General features: G+C 42.2%; 1 protein-coding gene across 6 annotated transcripts in view; it reads left to right on the forward strand.

The window, feature by feature from the left end:
- The window catches only part of ODF2L (outer dense fiber of sperm tails 2 like), a 33,127-nt gene that overhangs the window by 4,062 nt on the left and 1,939 nt on the right, over nt 1–27,126 (forward strand). For 2 of the 6 annotated variants that reach the window (XM_033151667.1, XM_033151671.1), the window contains 15 exons: nt 2,467–2,621; nt 3,265–3,391; nt 4,470–4,601; nt 5,900–5,962; nt 7,035–7,106; nt 8,952–9,068; nt 12,372–12,557; nt 16,462–16,571; nt 18,263–18,398; nt 18,822–18,932; nt 19,479–19,583; nt 20,671–20,829; nt 21,784–21,869; nt 21,973–22,135; nt 26,130–26,255. In XM_033151667.1, the coding sequence (XP_033007558.1) occupies nt 2,467–2,621; nt 3,265–3,391; nt 4,470–4,601; nt 5,900–5,962; nt 7,035–7,106; nt 8,952–9,068; nt 12,372–12,557; nt 16,462–16,571; nt 18,263–18,398; nt 18,822–18,932; nt 19,479–19,583; nt 20,671–20,829; nt 21,784–21,869; nt 21,973–22,135; nt 26,130–26,255 (1,848 nt within the window). The remainder of the gene's footprint in view (nt 1–2,466; nt 2,622–3,264; nt 3,392–4,469; nt 4,602–5,899; nt 5,963–7,034; nt 7,107–8,951; nt 9,069–12,371; nt 12,558–16,461; nt 16,572–18,262; nt 18,399–18,821; nt 18,933–19,478; nt 19,584–20,670; nt 20,830–21,783; nt 21,870–21,972; nt 22,136–26,129; nt 26,256–27,126) is intronic. The other 4 variants (XM_033151670.1, XM_033151668.1, XM_033151669.1 and 1 more) reach the window with 4 other exon arrangements.

Consider the following 27,126-nt stretch of genomic DNA (forward strand, 5'->3'; position numbering starts at 1 on the left):
GAAATTATAACTAATGATCTCCCTAAACCATTTCCTGCGGAGACAGATTCCTCAATCCTCCACTTCCTTTCAGCTGGCAGAATGCTCAACCCAACTGTCATTCTCTGCTCATTTCAGTTCCCCCTCCCAGTTCACATTCTACCCCCACCCCACCCCGAAATCTCCTCTCTCTCTCTCTCCCCACAACACTGTGGCCTTCGGAGTTACTTGGGAACAACAAGATTAGTAACGGAAGCCATACTTCCCTGGAAGATAGGTGGCCTTCACAACTTATTCCCCCCCCCCCCCCAGCAATGTGGAAGGGTGAGATAAGCACTTCCTGGGATGGATTCCTTTTGCAAACTGCCCCCGGGGAATATAATTGCAAAGCACTATATATAACGGCTTACAATAAATAAAGCAAAACCATGGTCAGTTCACAAAAGGCAACTGGCCAGGAGGTCTGACTAAAGTGCATGCACCCAGAAACATTTCTCAGCATCCTTTGTAGTGCAATGATTCCCCACCCCACCCCACCCCGGTCGACGCTAAGGGTCCCCTTTGTCAGATGGATTAATGTTCCTTGGAGGTAAATGTTACTGGTGCCATTCAAGGAGTTGCTTCACCAGTAAACATGTTCTCAGGCTGGGTGTGTCAAGGGTTGCAGTGTCTAAGCACCATAAAAAAGAAGTTGCACTTGCATATAAAACTAGGGGTTCTGAACCAGGATGCCTGTGGGTTTTTTTTTTTTTAAAGAAGCCAGCAGTTTAGATATTTGAAATTAAACTACTAATAAAATTACTACTTGGAAGGTATTCTTTAAGAAAACAATAACAAACATTTATTCAAAAGTTACAATACAGTTACAATATAATAAATTTTCAAAACAAATTTAAAAAGTGTGCATGCACACGAAAGCTTAGGCCCAGAACAAACTTAGTTGGTATCTAAGGTGCTACTGGGCAATTTTTTAATTTTTTTAATTCAACTGCGTCAGACCAACACAGCTACCTACCTGAATCAATAAATTTTCAGTCACTGTATCCCCTCCACGGACACCTCTTTGATGATGGTTGCATTAAAATATCCTGTTCTTCAATAAAAGAGAAAAAAGGGAGACCAGATTGTGTCAAAGGTATCTTTTTTGGAGATGCCCTTGATAGGTCGCCGGTGATATGTGAGGCATTCTGACAGAGCAATACTCCAGATGCTCCAGATGTTATTAACCCAAGCCTCTATTGGTATTTTAGAAGTTTCCTTCCATCATTGGGCAATAACTAGTCCAGCTGCTGTGAAAAGGAAGGAAATTAATTCTTTAGATTTAATGGGTAGAATTTGGGGTCAACAAATCTAATGATAATAGGGTAAGTGCCAAATTAGGAGGGATGGATTGGTTAGTGATTTTGGAGGTCAGATTAAAAATATTTTCCCCTAAAAGGCGTGGACCATGGTACACTCCCACCAAACATGAACATAGGAAACTGGTTCTCCACAGACTTCCCCATCATAATGGTGATCTTAAAGGATTTATCTTTGCAAGGCGTGTGGGGGGTCCAATGCCACTGAAATATTAAGGGAAATTTCCTGGAGGTGAACCGAATTGTTTTTAAAGATGGATTTTGCCATTTTGATTCCCATGCTTTTTCGCTTACTGAAATTCCTATTACAGGTGGGTAGCCGTGTTGGTAGTGTGCATGCACACGAAAGCTCATACCAAGAACAAACTCAATTGGTCTCTAAGGTGCTACTGGAAAGAATTTTTGATTTTGTTTTGAAATTCCTATGTCGGGTTTCCCGCCTCATTCGAATATCTTCCGCGTTTCCTGCAAAGCTGTCTAATATCATACCATATATCACCGAGACTGCTCCTTTTGTGTCATGGCTAGGTCTGTTACTGATTGAAAAGGTGCCAAGGGTCTCAAGCCCTCCCTCCTTCGTTCCAGATACTTTGCAAAAGTGCATAGTTGATGTAGCCAGGACCATTTTATGCCTTTCAACTTTGCCACCAGGTCCTCTTTTAAAATTGCTTTACTTTTTACAAACAGATCTCTTAATTCTATAGAAACGAATTGTTTTCAAGATCTATGAGTTGATTATATTTTTTCTGCATGTTTAAATGAGGGGTGATCTAGCAAAGGCATCAGTGCTGAAGGCCTTGAAGGCTTTCTGAAATTTCCAGGCGTTATTACAAACATGACTGTGTGCAGCCCTTGGATTTTGGTCTTCCACACACCCCTACACATCCTGGCCAGTTTTGTTGTACTGTATGATGTTTTAAGAGGACAATACAATGGATGTAACAAGCTGAAACGTGGACTTGCTGTGTCCTATTGTGTCGGTAGGAGGAGACAGAAATGTTAGAATCTCTGAAGTACAAGTTTGCTATCCTGGATTGCATGCATTTTGATGCAGATGATTTGGTGGCTGTGTGTGTGTGTGTGAAAGAGAGAGAGAATAAGCAGTGAAGCCAAAACCTTATTTTATAAGCTTCCAGAACAAGAACACTTGAAGGAGAACTGGGGTTCATACGGCCGACTTGTGGATAAACACAGGACCAGGATGAAGGAAGCCTTGCCTTGCCGTAAAGGGAAATCTGAGGAGAGTTCCTTGGAAGAAACACAGAGTGAAAGTGAAACAAGAAGGTATGCTTTTAAGTTAAGTGGTGCATGTTCTGCAGCTCAGATATTTTACCCTAGAATATTTTCTTAAAGCTATTCATTTAGGGGAATGCCATGCAATGCCAGTTACTTCCAAACTAGAGCTATCTGAAACATGTGTGCTGTTCCTACATGTTCCTACATTTTTTAATTGTTTTTTTTTAAAGCACACAAAAGTTTTATTTAATACTCTCCAATTTCCCCCCCTTAAGGAACTAAAATTCTGTTCGAGTCTCAAAACTTATTATCATAAAACAAACCATAATTTGCATATATGTTTTGCAGTGTGCACACTTTCTGGCCAGCCCCTAACTTTCCATGGCTTCATATTGCATAGATGCCCTATGGATGCATATCATACATGTTTACACTAAGCAAAGTAAATGCCCTACGTGTGAAAAAGCATTAGGTGAAATGATGTACTAAGTCCTTGCGACTCACAAAAGGATAGAACCACTGTGGAAGTCTCAAAAAGGATAATTAACTCTTACTTTTGATGGGACATCAGGCTTTTTGTTAGTAAGTGTGCCCAGCCACTGGCTGAATTGCAGCTAGCATTTAAATTAAGGTTATACAGAGTAACATGGGCACAGCTTTTTCCTAATAAACATTAGTCTTTTGTTTATAGGTTGTGGGAAGACACCATTCAGGACGAAGTCTCTTTTCAGAAAAAGCTCCACGAAGCCGAGTTGGCAATTGGTTCAGCAGAAATGTTCCTGCCTTCTTTTAAAGAAACTCTAACTAGAATTTCAAAGGTAAGTTAGCATTGCCAATTAATGAATGACACTCCGTTGCGGTATGCCCTGTGGCTGAGATCCTAAGAACAACAGAGTCCTGTTCTTGATACTGGATTTTCCTGAAGCCCACTGTGCTCAGTTCTGCCGCTGGGTTGGCAACTGGAAGAAAATGTGGACCCTTCCTTCGCACGAATGGAAGATTCTTTCTCTCACGCTATGACTTTGCTACATCCAAGCTTATGCTGTTTGCTGCTGAAACACAAAAAAAAATTAAGAAGGAATAGCAACAAACTTTGTGGCACTTTAAAGACTAACCAATATATTGTGGCACAAGCTTTCGTGGACTTCACCAGATGCTCCGTAATGCTGATGGCACAAGTTTTTGTAGACGATACGCCGTAACAAATTTGTTAGTCTTTAAGGTGCTGCAAGACTCTTTGCTGCAAAAGACTAATGCAGCTACCCTTCTGGAAATTTTGAATCGGGTATATTGGAATGATGTGTCTTGTGTCTAGCTGCAATTCAACCTGTGGCTGTAGACCAAGGGCTGGGGAATATTTTTCAGCTGCATTCTTACCTAAGCAACTTTCCTAGGGCCATGTGCTGAGTGGTGGATGAGGCCAGAGGGTAAAAGCAGGCAAAGCAACAAAATTAAATTTTACCTTTGTGGACTAATTCGTATGAATGCTCACACAGACGACCAGGCATCATCTGAGTGCAAGGACACATTCCATTCAGACAAAACACTTGAGATGGCCAGTGAGGGAGAGTTTGGGGGGCCAGATTTATAGTCCTGGAGAGCTGCATTTGGACCTCTGGCCTGAGGTGTCCCAGCCTTGCTATCATCTCTGCTCTAGAACCAGCAGTGCTGCTTTGGTTTGGAGAAAAGCTAGTTATTTGTGACAGGCATCGTAGCAAAATCGTTTTGTTTTGTTTTGTATTTGTGATCGTTCTATGTGTTCAAATGATGTTTTATCAAAATGGTTCGGTTTTAAGGTGGCTTACCTGAACAGTGACCCACTGGTTTGGGCAAAAAGAGGGCTTTTCTTTTTCTTTTTTTCAAAACGACTTAATTGTGATTTAATATTTTTGTCAGGCTTGTTACATTTCTGCAACAGATATGATAAAGATTTCTATGCAAGAGGATTTACTGGTAATGGAGCTAGGGGCTCTCAAAAATATGAAGGGACTGTTACAGCAGCTACTTAGATCAAGCAAGGAAAAAGAAGTAAGAGAACGTGCGCAGAAACCACAACCACGTATAGTATTTCTCAACAAGTTTTAAGTATTTTTTTCATTGTTTGAAGTAGAATTTTCAAAGGAGGAGGTGAATTCACAGAAAAATAAAATAAGTTGATAATATATCGAACAGTGTCCTGAGACAAGAGGGGGGGGCAAGCCCTTGAGTTTTTGGCCCATCCCGATTAGTTTCTGTGTTGCTCTTTGTGTATATCTAGTCCACATGAGCAACAGGTAGCCCAGGAAAGGCTTTTGATTAGATCCTTTTATGAACAAGGTTTCTAAGTCTCTTGCTTTGTGTAGCAGGGCTGTAGCTCTTTCTCCAGGATGGATTTGTCAGGTGGCCAAGAATCCATTCCCCTTTGGACTGGGTCGCATTTATAATCGTGCACAGGGGCAAACTAGATCCATCCTACTGCCACCAAAAGATCCCTGGGTTGCAGCAGATCTGTTTACAGACCAGAGCTGCAGATGGCTACTTAACAGCACCAAGTTTGGGTTGGTCTTCCTTGCCAGTTGATCTGCGCCTGAGGAAAAGGGTTTCGGCTTACCACTTAACACAGCAGCCTGTAACCTCCCTTTTGGCAAGCAGTTTGCTCATGAAGAATGTCAATATGCAAGCATTTTCTTCACGTAGCTGCATATTGTACTTAAAATGCTTTGGCTTATGCTAACACCTGAATCCTGAATGATGTCATGGGGACCCCATTATCAACTTGCCCTGGACTGGAACACAACCTACACAGACATTTTCTTATAAGAATTAAACCTTAAGTGCAGCAACAAAGTTTTTCCTGAACTGAAACAGGGCTGAGTTGACATCCACCTGTCCATTCTCTTGGCAGGAAATTTAGTATCTGATAACTTTTTAGAAAAAGATAACTGTTATTCCTATATGTGGAGGGCTGTAGGTTGGGAGAGAGCGGGCAAGTTTCACACGTACACAAACGGGTCTTTTGAACAAGAGAAACTCTAATTTAATTTTTTATATTATTATCTATCATTGGATATTGCGTAGTGAATAGAATACCCCTTTAAAACGATTACTTAATATAACAGACTTGTTGGGCTTTTTATTTTATTAAAAAGACCTCTAAACACGTCAGATTTTAATTCACAAAGGAACTTTCTTATCTGTGCTTGTAGTTTTTTTCTTTTTTTTTTCTTAGTCCTTAAATGTAAATAGATGGCATGGTCGCTCTTGGAATGTTGGGAGTTTTATGTCGCAGGAAGTATTCAATATTAAGTGACGCTGAATCAGTATTGTTTCATTTTTCTTATTTTTAGATTATCAGTACACAGATTGAAGATTTGATATGGAAGTTGACTGAAAGCGAAACTGAAGCTGTAGTAAGTTCCGTTCTTTGGCGTGTCCTCTTTTCGTGAAGGCGGCACCACAGCCTGTTTTAGGCATTTTAAGCAGTTGCACATAGGATGAGGGAGCCATGCTGAATGTTGTCTGTTGTATTAATAATAATAATAATTTTTTATTTCTACCCCGCCCTTCCCAATCCAAAGACCGGGCTCAGGACAGCTAACAACAAATATAAGACAATGATTAAAACAACTTAAAAAACAGCATAAAAACAAACATCAGTGGGATCCTCAGGGCTAACTGGCCAGGTTAGTCATGCTAGGCCAGTAGGGAGACCAGGGAGGAATTTTAATGTAGGGACCCAGTAGGGTTTCTTCAGAAAAAAGGGAAGGGGAAAAGGAATAGGGGATCAGGCTAGATTAAAGGCCAGGCGGAATAACTGTCTTACATGCCCTGCGGATGGAGGTCAGGTACCGTAGGGCCCTAGTCTCGTGGGACAGAGTATTCCACCAGGTCGGAGCCAACACTGAAAAGGCCCTGGCCCTTGTGGAGGATAATATTATTATTATTAACAGACACTGGATGGACACTGCAGCAAGGAGATGGCTTGTCCACGCCCAAGGAAGTGTTCACACATTATTTATAGGCAAAACAGCATATGCCACTTTGGGTGGGACTTCCCATCACTTCACCTAACTAGATGAGAGCATAGGTGGCAAATACCCAAATCTTACAGATAGTTCCCCTTTTCTGGGCCCAGAGCCCAACATTCCCAAGCCCCCAGATAATGATAACATGAAAGCAAACCAATTAGTTTCTATCAAAGCAAGTGATTATAAACATATATGAGCTCACGGCTATAACATCTACCAATTAATTGTAAGGTTATCTTGACTACCAGTTCAGCTTCTGGAACAGTTCCCACAGTGTTTTGGCTATTTGTGGGAGCTTGTTGATATCTAAATGAGCCCTCTGTCATGAAAGCCAGTATACTTTCTATCCTTGTTCTCTCTCCCCCACCCTCGAGTTACAAATCCTTGCTCTCTAGTATGCAAATAATAATAATGATGATGATGATGATGATCTGGGTTTTTTTTTCTTTATTAGGAACTCAAGCATGAAGTGCATCGAAAAGAAAGGTATATTTTACAGCTTTCTACTCAGCTTCACCATGAGAAGGTAAGTTAACATTTCCCTTCAAACAGCTGTTTTGCTTGTAGTCTCACCTGCCATAAGTTTATGTTTACCAAATTACATGCCTGGTTATGTGCTTGACAACCTCATCAATATCTTGTGGTTCCTGCTAGTTCTAAACTAGATTTTGGTGTGTGCCAATATTTCAGTATGTTGACTTCCAGAATGAGAGTGTAGCTGCAGTCTCAGACCTGTCTACTCAAAAGTAAGTCCCACTGCATTAAGTGGATCTTATTCCCAGGTATGTAATGTGTTTAGGATTGCAGCCTAAGAGTGTATATCTTTTACTAAAATAAGTGTTTTGTTATCCCCTTACCTGTTATTTGAAATGTATGTGCAATAGGATTGTATTGATTTTGTGGAATGTATTAATTGAATTATTATTTCCTCTCCTTGGGTATTGAAATTTTATTGATAGGCAAATGTAGCATTTTATTTTTTTTAAAAAAAATTATTGCTAGGTACTTGTTCATATCATCTGTTTGGTTTTTTTAAAATAGTGTTTTTAATTTCTTCTATTAAAGTCAAGCTGCTTTTCTTTTGGAAGGGCACAACAACAGAATGTCTAGGTGCGCTTTTTCATAGCAAGAATACAAAGCTGGAAATGAATGAATGGCAGCTAAAATCTTACGTTCATTTTTCACATGGTATAGACCTCATCTGAAGACTTCAAAAAACAAAGCCATGTTTTCCCTGCCCGCCCCCCTAATATTCTTAAAAGGTTCCCTTCTGCAGTCTTCAGAGAGTGGCTGGAAATGGGGAAGCAGAAAAGGGTCCTCCTTTCCTTCCACTCTGCAGACAAGCCCTGGATTCTCCCTACACCCCATTTCCTTCATACAAATATATCTTTTGGGCACCACAAGTAACACATTAAAAGCCTATACAACTGATGGCAGTGACACCCACATTGAGTGTCCAGTTCGCAACCCTAAGACTTAAGGGACCTTCAATGATCCCACTCCAAAATTTGTTTAGATTTTAAGCATCCCTGTGAGCGTCTGAGGTAGATAATGCATTAACATGCACCACTTAAACCACCATAAATAACTGGCTAGCATATTTCGAATTAAAAGCACACCATACATTAGAAGTACATTCAACAAGGCAACTAAAACCTAAACAAAATATGTTGGGTTAAAAGAAAAGAAAGTTTTCAGGTCCCCAATCCATGCACGTTTTACTTGGGAGGAAGCCCCATTGAACTTGGTTGGGATTTACTTCTGAGTAACAGTGGCCATTTTAATCTGAAATCTTAGGTGCAGTACTGCGCCCAGAGCTCAGAAACTGCTCACGTTTATGAAATTCCCTGTTGCAAAATGCACCCAGAACAACGGGAGTTTCGAACGCTGAGTAGATCAAACAAGGCTTCTGACTCCTAACTGTATAACAACTGCAACAACAAAGCGACTTTTCCCATTTAAATTAGGCTGCCTGAATGAATAAATGTATCTGAGGAAGTGTGCATGCACACGAAAGCTCATACCAAGAACAAACTTAGTTGGTCTCTAAGGTGCTACTGGAAGGAATTTTTTTATTTTGTTTTGTTTTGAATGAATAAAGTTAACCAGGAGGTGGCTGTCAAAGGACTGCATTCAGTTCTGGTGCTGAAAACGAATTCTTAGACCCGTAAGATGCTCAGAGGCAACTTGCTGTTTCAAATTTTGTTGGATGTCTTAGTACCTGTCTGCACTTGGTAGATCCCAGGTTTCTAAAACAAAGGAAAAATGGAAGTAGATCCAACAAGTCTAAAGTCATGGAGTACGAAAGTTCATTATAGGTGCAGCCATGTATACGTCATAATTTATTATGGGCTTTGTTTTATTATTTTAGGCTAATGTATTAAAAGCATCTCGTCATTCCGAATCAACACAGTTGGTGCAGACTCACTTGCAATGCCAGATAGAGAGAAAGGAGGCTGAGAATAATCAACTGAGAACAAAATTTAAGGTTACTGTTATTTGTTGGTTTCGCTTCTTTGATTGATTGATTGATGATAGGGTGTGTGTGTTTTTGGCAGTGTTGGGGAGGCTTGCTATGGATTGACGTTAACAGTCACACAGCAGCTGTAAAAAAGAAATAAATCTCAGGTGCGCTCTTTAAATTTCACGAGAAAAGCCGCAAATCTGATTAAAAACAACCCTGTTATATCCATATCAGCCGCATTCTACCAAATAGTTCAGAAAGCTATATCTGCATTGGTGCAATAATTGCTTTTTTTTCTCAAGAAAACCCCTCTATGCCTCCAGTCTGGAAACTATAAATAGTTCAGTTTACCTATGGCCTCCATAAATCATTGCATTTATGAATATCCCACCCCCACCCTGGGTCCACATAAATAAAATGGGAATGCTTTGTTTATAGAAAGAGTTCATGTGCAATCTCTGTGGACCGATACAGTGGTACCTCAGGTTACAGACGCTTCAGATTACATACTCTGCTAACCCAGAAATAACGCTTTAGGTTAAGAACTTTGCTTCAGGATAAGAACAGAAATCGTGCTCTGGCAGCACGGCGACAGTGGGAGGCCCCTTTAGCTAAAGTGGTGCTTCAGGTTAAGAACAGTTTCAGGTTAAGTTCTTAACCCGAGGTACCACTGTATTCCAAACTGAAGAAGCCTCTAAAACGGTGTTTATACTAATTTCTTGGACTACGGTTCACATGTCACATGAAGTCAAAACGATGGCATGGCACAAACCATGAGGGTTCCTAACTGAGGAAATTGCAGCTGCTGGACTCTTCCCCTGCACTGCTGTGAACCAAGCCATGGTTTGGTTTGACATGTCATTTGAACCCAGGCTCGTGGCTTGTCTTAACTCCAGACAAACTGTATCCTGCAACCAAGGTTTGAACTTGGATTTACAGAGTTGTTTGTCTGGAGCAAATGAAAACCTTTTGAGCTTGGAGATCAGACAATGTGCTCAGCCTAACCATGGAAGTGTAGGAGAGGAAAAGTGGCCACGCTCCCCTCCTTAGTGCCTCACACGCTAGTCCTTGCACGCTCAGCCATGTTTTGGGTTAGCGTGACATGCATGCCAGGCATAAAGTTGTTTTGTTTTGTTTTTTAAGTCGTGAGATAGAAAAACATGAAATAAATTATGCAAAGACTTAACTGTTGGTAATATGAGCTGAAATGTTGTTTTTGTGTGAGATGTTAAATTCTTTTTTATATAAAGAAATCAGAATTTATTTATTTATTTAATTTCTATACCACTTTATATTTTTAAGCAAAATCTCAAAGCAGTTTACAGCGTATAAAAACATCAATAAAACAATCCCAAATCGAACATTTCTGAAGAATGTCAAATCTGGAGTATACGGTCAAAGCAACATAATTAACAGAAAACGAAAAGATTTCAAAATAAAATATTACAGAGTAATACTACAGAATACATATTTAACACAACTACAGAATACGCATTTAACACAAAGTTAACCAAAAAAAAACTTAAACATTTCCAAAAAAAAGTTGCTAAGTGAAGTCAAATATAAAATATACATTTAAAACAGCATAATTAACAAGAGTATAAGTTATTATCATAAGCATTACACGGCTGTTTGGCAGGCACAGAAAGATGGGGCAAAAGTATCCAATAGTTAGGGTTTGTTGTCAGGCATAGCAATGTCCCTCCGGTCTCACCTGGAGCCTCTTTAGTAGAGCTGGTAAGTCTGCCCCCCCCCCCGCAAGGCCAGGTGGAAAAAGGCATTGCAGGGAGCGGCCTATATTTATATTTATACCTGAGATTTCCCATACCCTTTTTTTTTTAATGGCCCATTTTTACATTGTGAGAATTGGGGATAAACTGAATTGCTTTTTTTAAAAAAAACCTTACATAAAACTGTTGTTGGCAACCGTTTGCACTGGTAATTTCTTCTTGAATGTTTCTGTAAGCTTTGTATAAGGATGCGCCAACCGCAGTCGGCTTCTATCTACCTTTAGCCTTGAAATACGTTGGCGCAGGATTAATAGTGCAACTATATAAAATCTTAAGTGCAACCAGACTTTAATGTTGGCAGGTCTTTTGAAGAATGTAGAACCGCTTGCTGTAAAAGCTCTTTTTTTTACCCATGTTTGCCTACCTTTGTGTGTGTGTGTGTGTTCGTGTGTTCTGGTCGTGCAAGTTGTGGTGCTGAAATGATGACCTCTTGTGGGGACTTGATAAATAACACTAGTGTTCTCTAGCAAAAGGCAACTTCCGTTTGCCAGCAAACTTAACCTTTCTAGGTCAGGCCTCCACGACTTCTGGTGTTGTCCTTGTGAACGCAGTCAGGGAATCCAGGAGATTTATTGTCCCTTTGGACAATATTTGGCTGCATTCCAGGATGGTGCCTGCCACAGGCAGATTTCACAGATATCAGTAGTATGCCTTGTCAGAGACAGCATCCGCTGGAACACAGACCCACAGCATCACAGAGATGCCAAAAATTCAGATATACACTATTGCACAGGAACACACATGTAAAGCCACTCACACAATTGGCATTTCCACCTACTTGTGACTCCAATGCTGGGCTGAGGGGAAATGCTGCTTTTTTTTAACTCTCAAAGAGCAATTAGGGGGTTTATCTCCAACCTAAACACTGTGGTGCTTAGTGCTAAGACTGAATATCCTCTCTGAAGGGTAGCCAGAGGGAACTTTTCTCTCCTGACTGGGAGATACAGCTGTGAGTCTGAGGGGCTACTTAGTGTGTCTCGGTGGGCCAGAAATGACCTCCTGGCCCCAAATTAGCCAACCTGCCACTACAGTTTAAGTCAGTCTACAGAGTTTGACTGTCACCAAGTACTACAGGGTTCATGTTTTCAACACTGAATAGAATCTTCAAAATCCTTCAGCACGTGTTTCAGTGTATTTTTTTTTAAAATAAAAAAGCTTTGTTAAACTATTTGAATTAACTTGCATACGTTACTTTAAATCTGTTTCCTTAAATCAGGCACCCCCAAACTCGGCCCTCCAGATGTTTTGGGACTACAACTCCCATCATCCCTAGCTAACAGGACCCAGTGGTCAGGGATGATGGGAATTGTAGTCCCAAAACATCTGGAGGGCTGAGTTTGGGGATGCCTGCCTTTAATGCTCCGAAGAACCAAATCAAGCACCTCTTTTTTGTTTTGCTTTGTGTCTTCTGTACTCCAGTTTAATCTTTTATACATACGTGCAAGCGCAAACACACACACTGCCCCCAACTGGCTAACGTCCGCCTCGAACTTTTCACGTTTGGAGCATATAATAATCTTCCTTAATTCTGATGCAGACGGTAGAAAAGAACATTACAGAATGGAAACAGCAAGTTGGAGAATATAAGCAGCAGATTTTGGCTGAAAAGGACAGAAGAGAGGAGAGGCGGAATGGTCTGAAAAGGGCTGCTAGTGTTCAGAAACAAAGAGCGGAGCTTTTGAAAGCAGCTGTGGAGAGCTTAATTTCCAAAATTAGAGAGAAGGTGAGTGATTGGGGAGAGAGCCATGGTTTCAAATTAACGAATAAACATTGATGTTAATCTCACAAAGCAGGCACAGGGGACCTGTGGTCCTCTAGTTGTTGTAGGATTTCCAACTCCCATCAACCCCAGCCAGCTTGGCCAGTGATCAGGGATGATGGGATTTGGAGTCCAACAACATCTAGAGGCCCGCAGGTTCCCTATCCCTGTCTGAAAGAATGCTGCCAATGTCTCGATTTATAATAGTGGGAACTTTCAGGGGCATGTTTTGCTTTCTGTGTTCATATTAATAAGTGTACACGATCAGATAATAGACTTGAGGTGTGTGTGTCTTACTGGTAGTTTGGGTATAAGAAAATATCTGATAAGGTTATCTTCTTTGGTTTGGGGAATCCCGCCGATGTGTTTAGCTCAGCCGGCCTCTGGTTGGCTGGAGTTAGCAAGTCAAGGTACCGTCTCCAGTCGTTTGAGTCCTCAGGCCCTTCATCAGCCAGAGTACCATATTTTTCGCTCCATAGGACGCTCCGGACCATAGGGCGCACCTCATTTTTAGAGGAGGAAACAAGAAAAAAAAATATTTTTCTGGTTTTCCTCCTCTAAAAGCCCTGTTTTGTTTTGTCTTTTGTTTTGTTTTTGAGGATCAGCTAAAAGTTTTGCAGCTTTTTTTGCAAAGGGAAAAGCCCTGGGGTTTGGGGGTTGTTGTTTTTTTGGAGGATCAGCTAAAGGTTTTGCTGCTGTTTTTGCAAAGGCAAAAGGCCTTTTTTGAGAATCAGCTAAAAGTTTTGCAGCTTTTTTTGCAAAGGGAAAAGCCCTAGGGGTTTTTTTTGTTTTTGTTTTTGTTTTGAGGATCAGCTAAAGGTTTTGCAGCTTTTTTTGCAAAGGGGGAAAAGCAAAGCTCCTTTTGCAAAGGGGGAAAAGCAAAGAGGAAAAGCCCCATTTTTATTTGGTTTAACTCACATTTCTGAAAAATCTTAAGGAAAGGGAGCCATTTCTACAGTTTCCAGACAGATAATCTAATCAGCCAGTCACATGTCCTGGGGAAACAAACAACCTCCCTCTGCAGCACATTCAACAAAGGAGGGCGGGGCTGAAAGGGAGCCGGGGACTCTTATCTCTCTCCCGATCTCCTGCTGATCAGCTGCTGAGCGGGGTCCTTTCAACACTCCCTTTTCTCTTTGTAAAATAAAAAGCACAATCTGCTTTTGGCCCCTGGGCAATTCAGCTCCAGGGACCACCATTCGCTCCATAAGATGCACAGGTATTTCCCCTTACTTTTTAGGAGGAAAAAAGTGCGTCTTATGGAGCAAAAAATACGGTAACCAGATGCCATCCTACTAAAGTGCATGTAAAAACCTGAAAAAAGACCTTTGGTGCTGGAGATGCGAAAGAAGTGTGGGAGCCCCATGTGAGCTGCCCTGAGGTTTTTCGTGAAAGAGTTGAATATAATTTGTATAGGAAAGATGATGCCACTGAAAACTCATTTCCTACATGAAGAAAACTTGTAGGGTGACTTATTCTGAAATAGGTGTCTAAACTTATATTGGGAAGTGCAGCTTTCTCCCAATTGAAGTGCAGGGCGTTTGATGACCAGGACATTCGCAGGAAAACCAAAATTTCCTATTTTACTACCAACCTTATAGTACGCTTTTCAGGGAACTGTCCCCGGCTCAGCGCAGGGTGGTGGAAGGGCTCTCGGGATGCTACAGAGAGCCCCGGCCCCACCTGACCAGCAGCACCTCCTCTTCCAGCGGAGGAAGCAGTGATGTCTCCAGCGGGGAGGGGCAGGCAGTCCCGGGTCTTGGGATGTTGGAGAGACTCTGCACTCCCCTCGCTCAGCGGGCGAGGACGGAGACACGCCATTTCCAGCGCCCCAAGTGGAGGGGAGGCGGAGATTTCGGATACCGAAACTCTTAGGTTGGGGTCACAGCCGGAAGGGGCCACTCCCGGATTCTGCAAGTGACTGATACAGACATGAATTTGTAGCTCTGCACTGTAAATAGCATGCACAATAAACCTCTTAAAAGACGGTTTGGAATCTTGCCTGGTTACTCGCGAGTGTGGCGTTTCACCCCTAAAGGTTCTCCAAGGGTTAACTTGGCAGGGAGGAGATTGACCAATGGGAGCTCTCCAGGCAATTAGAGTGTGGAAGGATGGCAGTTAGAGAGGATAGAAAAGGCAGTTAGAGGTTGGAAGTTAGGCAGTTGAGTTGAGTTAGAGAGGGATAGAGAGAGGGAGATAGAGCCAATGAGCAGAGCTAGAGCAGATTGAATAATTAACAGGAGGCATTAGGGATAGTTATTGGAATACTAGGTAGAGAGTTGAAATATACTTATCTGAATAACCATATATTAAACGTTTTACCAAGTCATTTGAAACCATTACGCTTTGTACAAACAATAAAGAAACTTATGTTTATTTTTACCACAATCCGAATCTGAAGTGAGTTATTCATTGCCAGAGTGAATACTGGCTGGTGGCAGCGGAGATACCATATGTCGTTGGGGCAGTTACCAATAGACCGTTAAACGTCCGGGGGTGCTGCTCAGGTCTGAGAGAGTGACCGCGACAGCGAGCAACCACCCTATGGACCTTACAACGCTTGATTCCATCAACGGTGTCTCCGAAAAATTTTACACATCACTTGGGAAGACAGGTGAACTAATGCCAGTGTACAGGAAGAAGCAAAGATCACCAGCGTCGAAGCAAGTGATTCTTCAACATCATCTTCGTTGGACTGGTCATGTTGTGCAGATGCCTGATTATCGTCTTCCAAAGCAGCTACTCTATTCCGAACTTAAAAATGGAAAGTGTTTAAAGACTCACTCCAGGCGAATCTTTAAAAATGTAGTATAAACACTGACAACTGGGAAACACTGGCCTGCGAGTGCTCCAGTTGGAGAACAGCTTCTACCAAAGGTGTGATGGGCTTTGAAGTCGCTTGAACTCAGGACGAATGGGAGAAACGTGCTAAGAGGAAGGCACACTTGGCAAACCCTCACCATGATCAACTCCTGGCTGGAAACCAATGTCCCCACTGTGGAAGGATGCATGGATCCAGAATTGGCCTCCACAGTCACTTACGGACTCACTGTTAAGACTGTGTTTATCGAAGACAATCTTACTCGGCTATGAGTGATCGAAGAAGAAAAAGAAATTAGGGCCAGGAAGCCTCAAGCTGGGGGTGAAATGCAGCCCTCCAGGCCTTTCTTCACTCCCTCATCAGCTCTGAATTGTGCTGGTTTTATTCCATTACTAGTTTTATTCCAGATTTAGATGCAGCGCTCTGTCCACCCCTCTACAAGCCTGCTTATTTGGCTGCATGCATGCAGTTCATCACTGCCCATGGCCAGCTTTTGTACAGAACTGCTCTGGTGGCAAGGCATGCTCCAAGTGACCTGATTTAGAAATACAGCTTTTAAAATTCCAATTGTAATACTGTGTTCCTTGCCGTCAGTGATGTCGTGGTCGCTAGCCAATCAGGTGCTCGTAGCAGTTGGAAGAAAAGTATCCAAGCAACAGACTGTAATCCTTGTTTACAAATGGCATAGGAGTTGTGATCTGGAGTATTTTCTGTAACAAAAAAGCTTACAAGGCATGTCCTCATATTTGTATAGAACTTTTAAATACCTCATTTAGGGAAACGCTCTTGGAAAGTTTAAAACTTCTTGTTTTGCTGGAAAGTTAGTACAACCGCTTAGGTTCCAGCTGAGTCTTGTGTTTAAGGATTTCACTGGTGTGTGTTTATGTCGAGATTTCAAGCTTTTAAGTTTTCATATTACTCCATACTACTGCAATACACTTGGAAACTGCTTTGAATGAAAATACCTCCTGTGTCTAGGGAATCAGGAAGAATTAAACAGAAAATGAGTTCTTATATTACATGGTCTGTGTATTGTACATTCTCCAGGAAATCCAATTGTCTGAGGTACTTTCAGCTTGTAATGTCTGGAAAAGTCATCACGAGGCAGTGGTAGATGAAAAAAACAGGTTAGAAGTTCAGGCTGAAACTCTGAAAAAGTAAGTTAATGCTTAATACCTCTTTGCAAATAATCAGTCTCTTTATTAAAAATGAAGAACCGGGCTAATATGGCTGCTCTAGGATTTTGCATGTGTTTTTTTTTTAGTCTGCCCTCCCCAAGTGTTTTTACTTGACAACCCTTCACTGTGGGAATGGGATGGAGCAATATTTTCATCATCTGCTGTGTTTTCGGTGCTAGACGTGGAGGAAGGGAAACCAAGATCACGTTTAACGGTTATGGTTCCCCTTCCCAACAACAACAACCAAAAGAAGAAGAATGGAAACTGTTCCTAGTCAAAGGGCTGCAATTCCTAGCACCCTTAAACAACTACAGTTCCCATGATTCCTTAGAGGACTCCGTAACTGTTGAAGTGGCATAAGAGCACTTTAAATGCATGGTGATGGATGTGACCCAAGCAGGATAGCGGAGGTACGGGTGTGGATTGCGTGAGGTTCTGGTGGCCAAACGCATGCGATCATAGTGCAGCTAAGGTCAATGTATAGGTAAGTATATTAGAAAAATTAAGGTAAACAGGGAGGTGGAAGAAAGTGAGTTTGGAATGTTGGTAGTGAATGATGATTGGATGAGAGTTTGAAAGGGAATTTGAATGCTGGTGGTGAGGCAGTTGAGGGCTGAGCCAGAGTGGAGTTTGGGAGTGGGTGGTGGCAGATTCGAAGCAGAGTTGCCTATTCAGTGTGATGTAGGCCATTGTAGCAGCCATTGTTGAAGAGGAACGTTTTCACTCAATATATTGTGGCGATCACACAGGGCCCCCAGTTGTTTCACGGACTATTGACCCTGTGCCATCACTATACCGCTGCCACCCACCAGGTCCTCCCCGGTATACACTGAGTCTCAGTCAGGATTTAAAGTTGAACAAAGAATATAAAGTTTATTCTCACTCGGCAACAAGCTTTTGTTATTAATTACACTGTTACACTTTATGCTCTCATTCTCATTCCTGTCTATAGCTCACTCTAACTCCTCTACCTCCCCACCACAAAGTTCCACACACCACCCTCACAACCACCAACCGAATTCTCCAACTGATCTCTCTCTATCCCCAACTGAACCACAACTGAACTAACTACCAAAACCTCTGTGCTGAGTCTTAAACACAGCTAGACTCCGCCCCTGGGTTTTTATTGGTCAGACTATTAACTCTCTCACTATCTTCCCCAATATGACATCACCATACTGAGTGGGCAAACACTATACAGTGGTGCCCCGCTAGACGAAAATAATTTGTTCTGCGAAAATTTTCGTCTAGCGGGTTTTTCGTCTTGCGGAGCGGCAATGACAGCCGCGCTCCGCAAAACGAAAAGGAAAAAAAAAGACGAAAATTTTTCGTCTTGCGAGGCAGCCCCATAGACTTTTTCGTCTAGTGGGGCAGCCTTCCGCTAGACGAATGCCTTCGTCTAGCGAGTTTTTCGTCCCTAGGGAGAGCATTCCACAAACAAGGGGCACCGTAGAAAAGGCCCGTTCTCGTGTTGCCACCCTCCGTACCTCTCATGGAGGAGGCACACGAAGAAGTGTTTATACATGATCAACATGAAACACGTACATCTAGAATTGCTTCTAAGAAGCTGAAAGTAAAGTGGATGTAGTTAAGGCACAATTTTGTTATCATGTAATTAAATAACATCATGCAAAACAATTTCTACACGAGTTATGTTTGAAATGTTAAAGGCAGATAGCCGACCGTCTGATGGAACTGAGAAGACTTCAAGATGTCGGAAGGAGGTCAACAAATGAGATCCTTGGGAAGCTCAACGCCATCACCTCCGAAAATGAGAAGATTTCACTTGAAAATACTAAATTAAAGGTAAGGTCGTCTACAAACCGCAACTGTAGTTATTCCAATTTTAGTTAGGAGTTCCACTTTGGGAGAGCACCTTAATCCTTAATTTTAGTTATACTTTTCTAGTCTTGCCAGTTGGAGTTAGTATCGTAGCAATTTTACGGATGGTTAAACTGAAGCAGAAATATTTTCTTACCTGCTTTCTAAACATATTCAGAATATTTATATCACTCTTAAATATGAATTACTCAGAAGTAGTTCCTTCAGGGGGACTGAGGTACAGGCAGATCTGTTTAGGATTGCGATCCTGGCCTTGTTATCTGCATAGAAACATATTGGTGATAATATATGTAATTTAGTTTTACGCATGCTACATAATTTTGTTTGTTGCAGCATAAATCGTTTTTTGGCAGTACAGTATTTATTAAAGATGTTTCCTTTCTGTAGGCATCCTTTGCATCTTTGGAAGCGAGCATTGTTTCTGCAGAAGCTGAACTTATAGACTTACGTGAGGAGGCACAGCAGCAAGAAAATATAATTGAACATTATAAAAATGAGGCAAGTTGATGTCTTGGGCATGCATAGAATTCTACTACCTCTTGCAGAGAACAGCACCATCACCAGAATTCATTCCGCTGGTATATGCCTAGATCCAAACCAAAATATACTCTGTATACGTTCAGCCCAGACACTGAGGCCCAGCTCCAAGGGCCTTCTGCCGCTTCCCTCACTGCAAGAAATGAAACTACAGGGAACCAAGCATAGGGCCTTCTTGGTAGTGGCAACGGCTCTGTGGAACGCCCTCTCATCAGATCTCAAGGAAATAAACAACTATCTGACTTTTAGAAGACATCTGAAGGCAGCCCTGTTTAGAGAAGTTTTTGATGTTTTGTCACATTATTATTATTATTATTATTATTCTGTTGGGAGCCACCCAGAGTAGCTGGAGAAATCCAGCCAGATGGGTGGGATATTATTGTTATCATATTTTTTGTGTGTGTGTGTAATATAATATTTGTGTATATAATTTAAAATACTTAAGGGGGAAAACATACATAATTTTAAAAAATGCAACGTTCATATGTATAAAAAATATTGTTCTAGATGGGGAAATTAGAATCTGAAGCTGAGGAACTGAAAACCAGGTATGAGAAGGTCGTACATGAAGGCAAAAAACTAATGGATGGCAAAGATTTAGAAATTGCTGTGGTGAGTGTTGTTGTTGTTGTTGAAATTGCTGTGGTGAGTGTTGTTGTTGTTGTTGTTATTTTAGTAGTTGTACCTTGCACATCTGACTGGGTTTCCCCAGCCCCTCTGGGTGGCTTCCAGTGTGGTAATTATATGTGTGGAAGTTCTTTTTTTACTTTCCTAGAAAAGACTATGCAAGATTCTCTGATTACAGTTTAAACATAGCTAATTACTTTACTTAGCTTACTGAATCTTATTTACATGAAAATAGTTATAGAACTAGAGATAGTCAATAGATAAAGATATAGTCTCACACACACACACACACACACACACACACACACGAGACTGGCTGATATGTGCAGACTTATATTCTGAGTCACATAGCAGCTTAAAACAACACCTGCTGCTCTCACAGTAAAACTCACTCTATATAGCAGAGCTTTCCAAACTTTCCATGTTGGCAACACACTTTTTACACATGCATCTTTTCGCGACACAGTAATTCAGTTTTACTAGCAAACCGGAGGTTAAACTAACCCCTTTCCAGCCCCAGGAGGAGCAAGGGGAACATTTGTGCGACACACTGCAGCTGACACACTAATGTGTCATGACACACAGTTTAGAAAGCTCTACTTTATATACTTCAACACAGCTTTGTTATAATGTTCAGAAACTTTTACCTGAGCGTTTATTGTTCTATTTTTTTTTTTACGCCATTGTTTGCATGTCCGGTAAACAAAGACATATCTTAATGCCACCGTGTTTAAAACAGTTTAAATGAATAAAATGAATAAAAACTACCAAAAAAAAATCCCAACCCTCACTCTCACACTCTCCACAGTTGGTAGCAGACCTAACTGAAAAAACTGCCTACTGTAGATTTTATCACAGGATTTTATGCTACATTAACCCTTTTGGGTACACCTCTCCCATATGCAGCCCGTATAAAAACATATGCCTCCTACAGTATATTTTGTCTTTGTTCAAATATGTATTATATTTAGTAGTTTGAATATGGGAGAGTGTGCAAAATTACTCTCTCTCTTTTCTTTCTTTTTTGACTTCTCCTCCCTCCCCCCCACCCCGACCCAACGCGGCTGCACAGGTGAGGGGCCAGTCGGAGGCTCGCTTGAAGGAGTTAGAACATGCCCGTGATTTACAGAAAGCAGCCGAAGGGAAACTGCAGAAGTGTCAGGAAACCCTGCTGGCCTGCCAAAAGAGCTGTGTAGATAAATCCAAAGCCATTAGGGAACTTCAGGCTCAGGTGCTTGGAGGAAAATATTCTTTTTTTCCACAAAACATCTAAACTAGCGTGCGAGGAAGGCTGCGAAACTTGGTGTTTTGCTTCTTGGGATTTTTATTTCTGAGTAGTTCAAAAGAGAAACTTTTTGCCTGCTGAAGGCACTCCTGTCACCTCCCTGTTTCCTGCAGTTCAAATGTCCCTTTTGTAAAGCAAGTTGGTGCTTTTTGTGAGATTGGTCTGCTTGATTAGTTTGGAAGAGAGGCCAGTGTTCTTTCCGGGCTCAGTTTGAAGTGTTGGATCTGACCTTTTCAAGCTGAAAATGACCCAAGTCTGTTGAGTATTGGGAGCAGCCTCCTCTCTTGTGTGAACTTGTTCTCGTCTCTTTGCCAACAGGTGGGAATGAGGGGTGGGGGGGCCTTTGCAGTTTGCGGCACCCCAATTTTAGAACAGTCTCCCAAGAGACTTTGTCGGACTTCCCTGTCTGCTTTTAAGCGAGTCTTTAAGATTGTTTCACTCTGGTGGGCTGCACCCACCTGACTAAATGGCCGCCAGGATGGAGGAGCTTGCAAGGGGTGCTTCAGAGAGCAATTTGCTCCAGTGAATGGCTAATGCTTAAGGGAGGTGGTTGCTTCAGAGAGCAGTTTTCTAGTCTCTCAAGCACCTCCCACCCTCCTTTTTTATCCAATTACAACTCCTGTCATTGCGCATCTCACTTCAGAAAGTTGCGGGACCGTAGAGGCTTATGCCCTTGGCACATCAGAATGCCCTGGGTGATAATATTCAGCTTTCCTATAAGGGAATTTTGCATGCATGCCATAACAAGTTTTTGTCATATATAGTAGAGTCCTATTTTTTTGTTTAACATTAATTCAGGGCTTTTGTCATGGTGATAAGTGATGTGAGGATTTGCAGAAGCTAGCACCTCGTTTTCAGCCTACAGCTCTGTGGGTTATGTTAGAATCTCTGCTTTTACAGGTAGTCGAGAACGACAGTTTCTTGAAACAGCTTTCTTTAGAAGAGGAGAATCGCAACATTCAGTTGAAATACAAAGACGTTAAAAGGTAAATGGGATATGTCTCCCGCCATTCAGAATTTCTTTCTTTCTTTCTTTCTTTCTTTCTTTCTGTCGTAACCTTACACTTACACTTGTACTTGACATAAAAGAAAACTAGAAGAAACGGAACTAAAGAACAAAGAGCTTGAGAATCAGTTGGCAAGCCAAGAAGAATGCCTTCAGAAAACGGAAATGCAGTTCAAACAGAAACTTGCGAGCTATGATGCGTTAACTAGACAACTGGAAGCTGCTTTGGAAGATGGAAGGGAAAAGGTAGGCCTCATCTTGAGTGTTTTGAGTATATGCAGTTTTTTGTAATAAACCTGTTCATATACAGAAGCCCACCACAAAAGAGGCAGTTGCTTCTCTTCTCAAAACTCCATGGAGGACACTGTTCCTGTGAGGGACTCTCTCCAGGCCACTCAACCCCTTCGTATGCCACACGTTCCACTGACCCTGCACCTTCCTCAACTGCTTTTGCCTGGCTGGAATGTGTCATTGAACTGTGGTGATAGAGGATAGAGAGGTGTTAGCGTGCGGCGTTTCAGCCTCTGGCTTTTGCCTGGCTGGAGAGTAGCCTACTGTTGAAAAGTAATTATATCTGTTGTCCCACCAACTTTTGCCTCTGGCTGGCATGCAGCCCCCCAGAAGGTGGGCTAAGACATATAAAAACATTTTCAAAATGCCAAACATTAAAAAAAAAGTATTTTTCAATGCATAAGACGCCCCCATGTATCAGATGACAATAGGGGTCATCTGATACATGGGGTCATTTTTTTTAAACCAAAATTAAGAAAATAAAACCCTGAAATAGATTGGCAGCAGAAAGTTGTTGAGCTTTTCGGGGGGGCAATCGCCTGCTGCTGAAGGGGAACCAAGGGGTAGGAGGCTCCCAAGCAGGATGCAAAGGCAGAGCCCATTTCGTGCTATCAAGCAAACTGAGCCGAGGAAGGTGGGGAGCAGGGCAGGGAGGAGGGGTGTTTATGGGGAAAGAGAAAAGGAAAGAAGGATGCAGAGAGGTAGCCAAGGCAGCTCTTGGCAGCGGCTGCTCTCGCTCCAGTGGTTGAACCGGCGGGGGCTGCAGGAGACAATCCAATCACCAGCACATAGCTGGATGGGGGAGGAGAAAGGGGGGACAGTGGCAGGAGAGACTGCCTTGGCCTGCCCAAGCCAAAATCCTGGACATTTGCTTAAATATGAAACCCCCCCCCCATGCCCATGTCCCATGTATAAGACAACCCCCCAATTTGTTACTAAATTTTTAAAGCAGAGAAAACCTTGTCTTGTACCTGAAAAAATACAGTAATGAGTCAAAAAGTGCCCTTGATTTATTGGGCAGCTATGCGTGCATGCATGTGGGATGTAAGTGGCGTTGTGGTCTAAACCACTGAGCCTCTTGGGCTTGCCGATCGGAAGGTCAGCGGTTCGAATCCCCACAATGGGGTGAGCTCCCGTTGCTCTGTCCCAGCTCCTGCCAACCTAGCAGTTTGAAAGCACGCCAGTGCAAGTAGATAAATAGGTACCGCTGCGGCAGGAAGGTAAACAGCACTTCCATGCGCTCTGGCTTCCATCACGATGTCCCGTTGTGCCAGAAGCGGTTTAGTCATGCTGGCCACATGACGCTGAGTAGCTGTCTATGGACAAACGCCGGCTCCCTCAGCCTGAAGTGAGATGAGCGCCACAATGCCATAGTCGCCTTGGACTGGACTCAGCCGTCCAGGGGTCCTTTACCTTACTTTTTTATGCATGCACAAGTATGTGTGTGTGTATACAAACACATGCAGGTACTTGTTAAAAATGCAGGTGGCAAGCTTTCTCTCACACTGGTTAGAACGCTTCTTCCAAGATGATGTCTGCTACGACACATGTGCAGATCGTCTAAAATGGATGGGCTACTTATGATCCCAAAGGTGTTGTTGGACTCCCAGCTTCCATTGTTCCCAGCCAGCTTGACCAATAGTCAAAGATAATGGTAGATGGAGCCCAAGAGCATCTGCATGGCCACCTTTCCCCTGTCTCAAAAGTCAAAGAAATTATGTTTCCCACCGTTAGGCAAATTTAATCGCTCAGTTAATTGGCTAGCAGCATAATCTTGTATATATATATATGTCTACTTGAAAATCAGTCCCATTGAGTCCAATGAGGCTTATTCCCCAGAAAGTAGATATAGGATTGCACCTTAAAACTCATAGGATGAATTAATTTAAGATTTCTCTAATAGGGCAACCACTCCCTAGAAGTCATACCTTTTATTTCCTCTAGATTTAGATTGGTGGATCAGTGGCTGGGTCAGATCCCATAAAAGGATTAAATGAAATCCTTTTTGGATCACAGAGTATTGTGTGAGAATAGTGAATCTCCTAATCCAGAATAGTTCCTCCTTTTGTGCAAATGCTAATTCTCAAAAAAAAATATTATGACTCACTAGAAGTCATACTTCACAGCCTGAGTTCCCCCCCCCCCACCCCATGAGACATTGTGGCACTGCAGTACATGAAGTTTTTGGATATCTCTTGAAGAATTTGAGGAACAGCACTAATGCATTTTCTCCTTCCACTCATTAATCTTTGGAATCAAACCACTAATGACTCATTAGTGAGGGGAAAAGGTACTCTATACATGCCCCAAAGCATTCTTTTCGTATGACTGTTTACATATTCCAGGGTGAACACTGACATTGAAAATAGATTCCAGACCTTAGTTCTGGCTTAAATTATGTACCAGGAAAAAACCCACCTTGAACTAATCTATAACTTAGGCTGGTTTCATACATTGATTAATGGCACTGCTGCCCCATGAAAATGAAAGTGTGTGGGTGAAGCAGTCTCCCGTGGGGTTCAGGTAGTTTTTACAGTGGTGCAGTTAAAATTACCTGAACCACATGTGGACGAGTTCTTTAGACAAATGCCTCTTATGTGAAGCAGAAGTTCTCTTTGCAACTTGTTTTCGCCACCCCACCATTGGTGTTTTCAAACACTAGCGAATGTATGCAGTTTTCAGTATGCATTTTAACCCAAAATACGCATTTCGGTGCATCATTATTCTTTTTCACCAAGAGCTACATTGCAAAATCTGGAGAAATGTGAAAACTGAAGGATAAAAATTCTTAATTCTCATAGGAGTCCAGGAAGTGCAAATTAGGTACTTTAGTTTTAAAATGCAAACCAAGCAAAATTGAGCATTCCTAATAAGGACATCACCTTTCCCCCCATTATAAAGCTTTCTAGAGGTGTTTTTCTTTGCCAGTTTTTCTACTTAGGTTTGGAACAGGCATCTTTTGTAATGTGCCTAAGCATTCTGGCAAGTCAGGCATCCATTTGCCCAGGATATCAGCGTAGTCACTGTTGTTCAGAGACTTGGGACATTCTCATCTAAGCGGTCCCCATGTTAGAGGCACCTCCTGCAGACATTTTTTTAATTACTTGGGAAGAGTCTCGGGTGAAGAGCTCACTGACTGGGAAGACTCCTATGTTGTTGTTGTTCAGTCGTTCAGTCGTGTCCGACTCTTCGTGACCCCATGGACCAGAGCACGCCAGGCACGCCTATCCTCCACTGCCTCCCGCAGTTTGGCCAAACTCATCCTATCCTCCACTGCCTCCCGCAGTAGCACACCAACCCCAGCCAGCGTGATTAATTATCAAGGAAGATGGGAGATCTGGAAAAATCCAGATTGGGGGAGGCTGGTTTAACAGATACCAGAGTCCCATATACAAAGACCTTTAAAGGTCAGCACCAGGATTTTGAATTGAACCCCGAAATGGACTGGGAGCTATTGAAGGTTTCAGAGCTGGCCTGATGTGATCGTGCCACTCAGTCCGTGTTAAAAATCAAGTATCTTTGTTCTGAAATGGTTGCAGTTTCTAGCCTGGCTTTAAGGGCAGCTGCACCGCACAGCAATGCAACCTGAAGGTTACCAGGGCATAGATAATTTAGATTTGAATGAGGAAAAAGCATAAAGCCAGTAGCACAAATGTGGTATTCAATAAAGGTGAGATAATTTGCTAATGTTTATGTAATACTTAAACTAGCAATGTTCCTCTTGATTAAAAAATAAGATCATTATCCTGCGATTTTTATCTGTACTCTGTTGATTGGTAAACGGGATCTTTCCCTATCAAGTCTTCTTTCATCGTTTTCTCATGAAACACATTTCATCTTAAATGAAAATCTCACTGCTGTTAACATTTGGTATTGCAACTTGAAAGGTAAGGGTTTTGAATATTAACGTTTAGATGGACAGTATAGGTTTGACTCTTTGTTGTCGCAGCTAAAAGAGGAAGTGGAAAAAATCGCTTCTAAGGAGCAAGCCTTTCAGATGAAAATATTGGACCTAGAGAATCAATTAAGACGGAAAAAGGAAGAGCAGAGGCACTTGTCTAGAAGACTGGATGCTGTGAGTAGACTCCCATTCCCTCAAGAATTTTGTTCTGTGTGGTGCCAGGTCATTTAGGGCAGGGCTAAAACAGCCCAGTTCCCAAGCTGGCCCCACTCTGTCACATGATGCACCGCTGTCACATGACGCACTAGCTCCAGGCTGCCCCTGCACCTTCTACCCTAGCTTGTATGTTCTGCAGGACTGCAAATACAACTGTGGCTCTGCCACTGAGGCTAGGTTTGCACCCTCAAAAGGTTTCGTTTTTGCCAGTTTTGTGAGTCAGTAGCAGAAGGCGCTCCTTGCAGATCTGTTGCTGGAGAAATCCTCCTTATGTATGCGTATGCGCAAACCCATGAGCAATTACCTGCTTGGGACACCTCATTTAGGGCAGCGGAAAGAAAACTACTCAACAATATTTTTACATTTAGCTTGTCTTTTTCAACTGCCGTGCATCTAGCCGATGGTTTGGGAAATTCCAGCAGGGAAGCCATATGAGCCTGTTAATCACAAGCACAGACACAGGGCCTGTGGCACCCTAAAAAACCATCAGAGTTGCTTTGTGCCACCAGCTTCACGAAGCAAACAGAATCTTACGCTGCAGTAACATCTGTTAGCCTTTACGAACATAGGAAGCTGCCTTTGTACCAAGTCAGACTGTTAGTCCATGTACCTCAGTATTGTCTTCTGCATGCAAAGCCTGTTCTCTACCTCTCAGGACCTGGGGGGGGGGGTGGTATGTTTGGAGTATATGTAATTTCTTTCCTCCCAGCTATTGAAGGGATCAGTAGCTTCCCCCATCCACCGATCTTTAATTTTAGTTTTGTTAACTGCTTCCAAACATCCCACTGGGAAACATGGTAGATAGCAATCGTAGGCTGCAGAATACTTC

The sequence above is a fragment of the Lacerta agilis genome, chromosome 6 (assembly GCF_009819535.1).
Source record: "Lacerta agilis isolate rLacAgi1 chromosome 6, rLacAgi1.pri, whole genome shotgun sequence".
In the NCBI taxonomy this organism is placed as follows: domain Eukaryota; kingdom Metazoa; phylum Chordata; class Lepidosauria; order Squamata; family Lacertidae; genus Lacerta; species Lacerta agilis.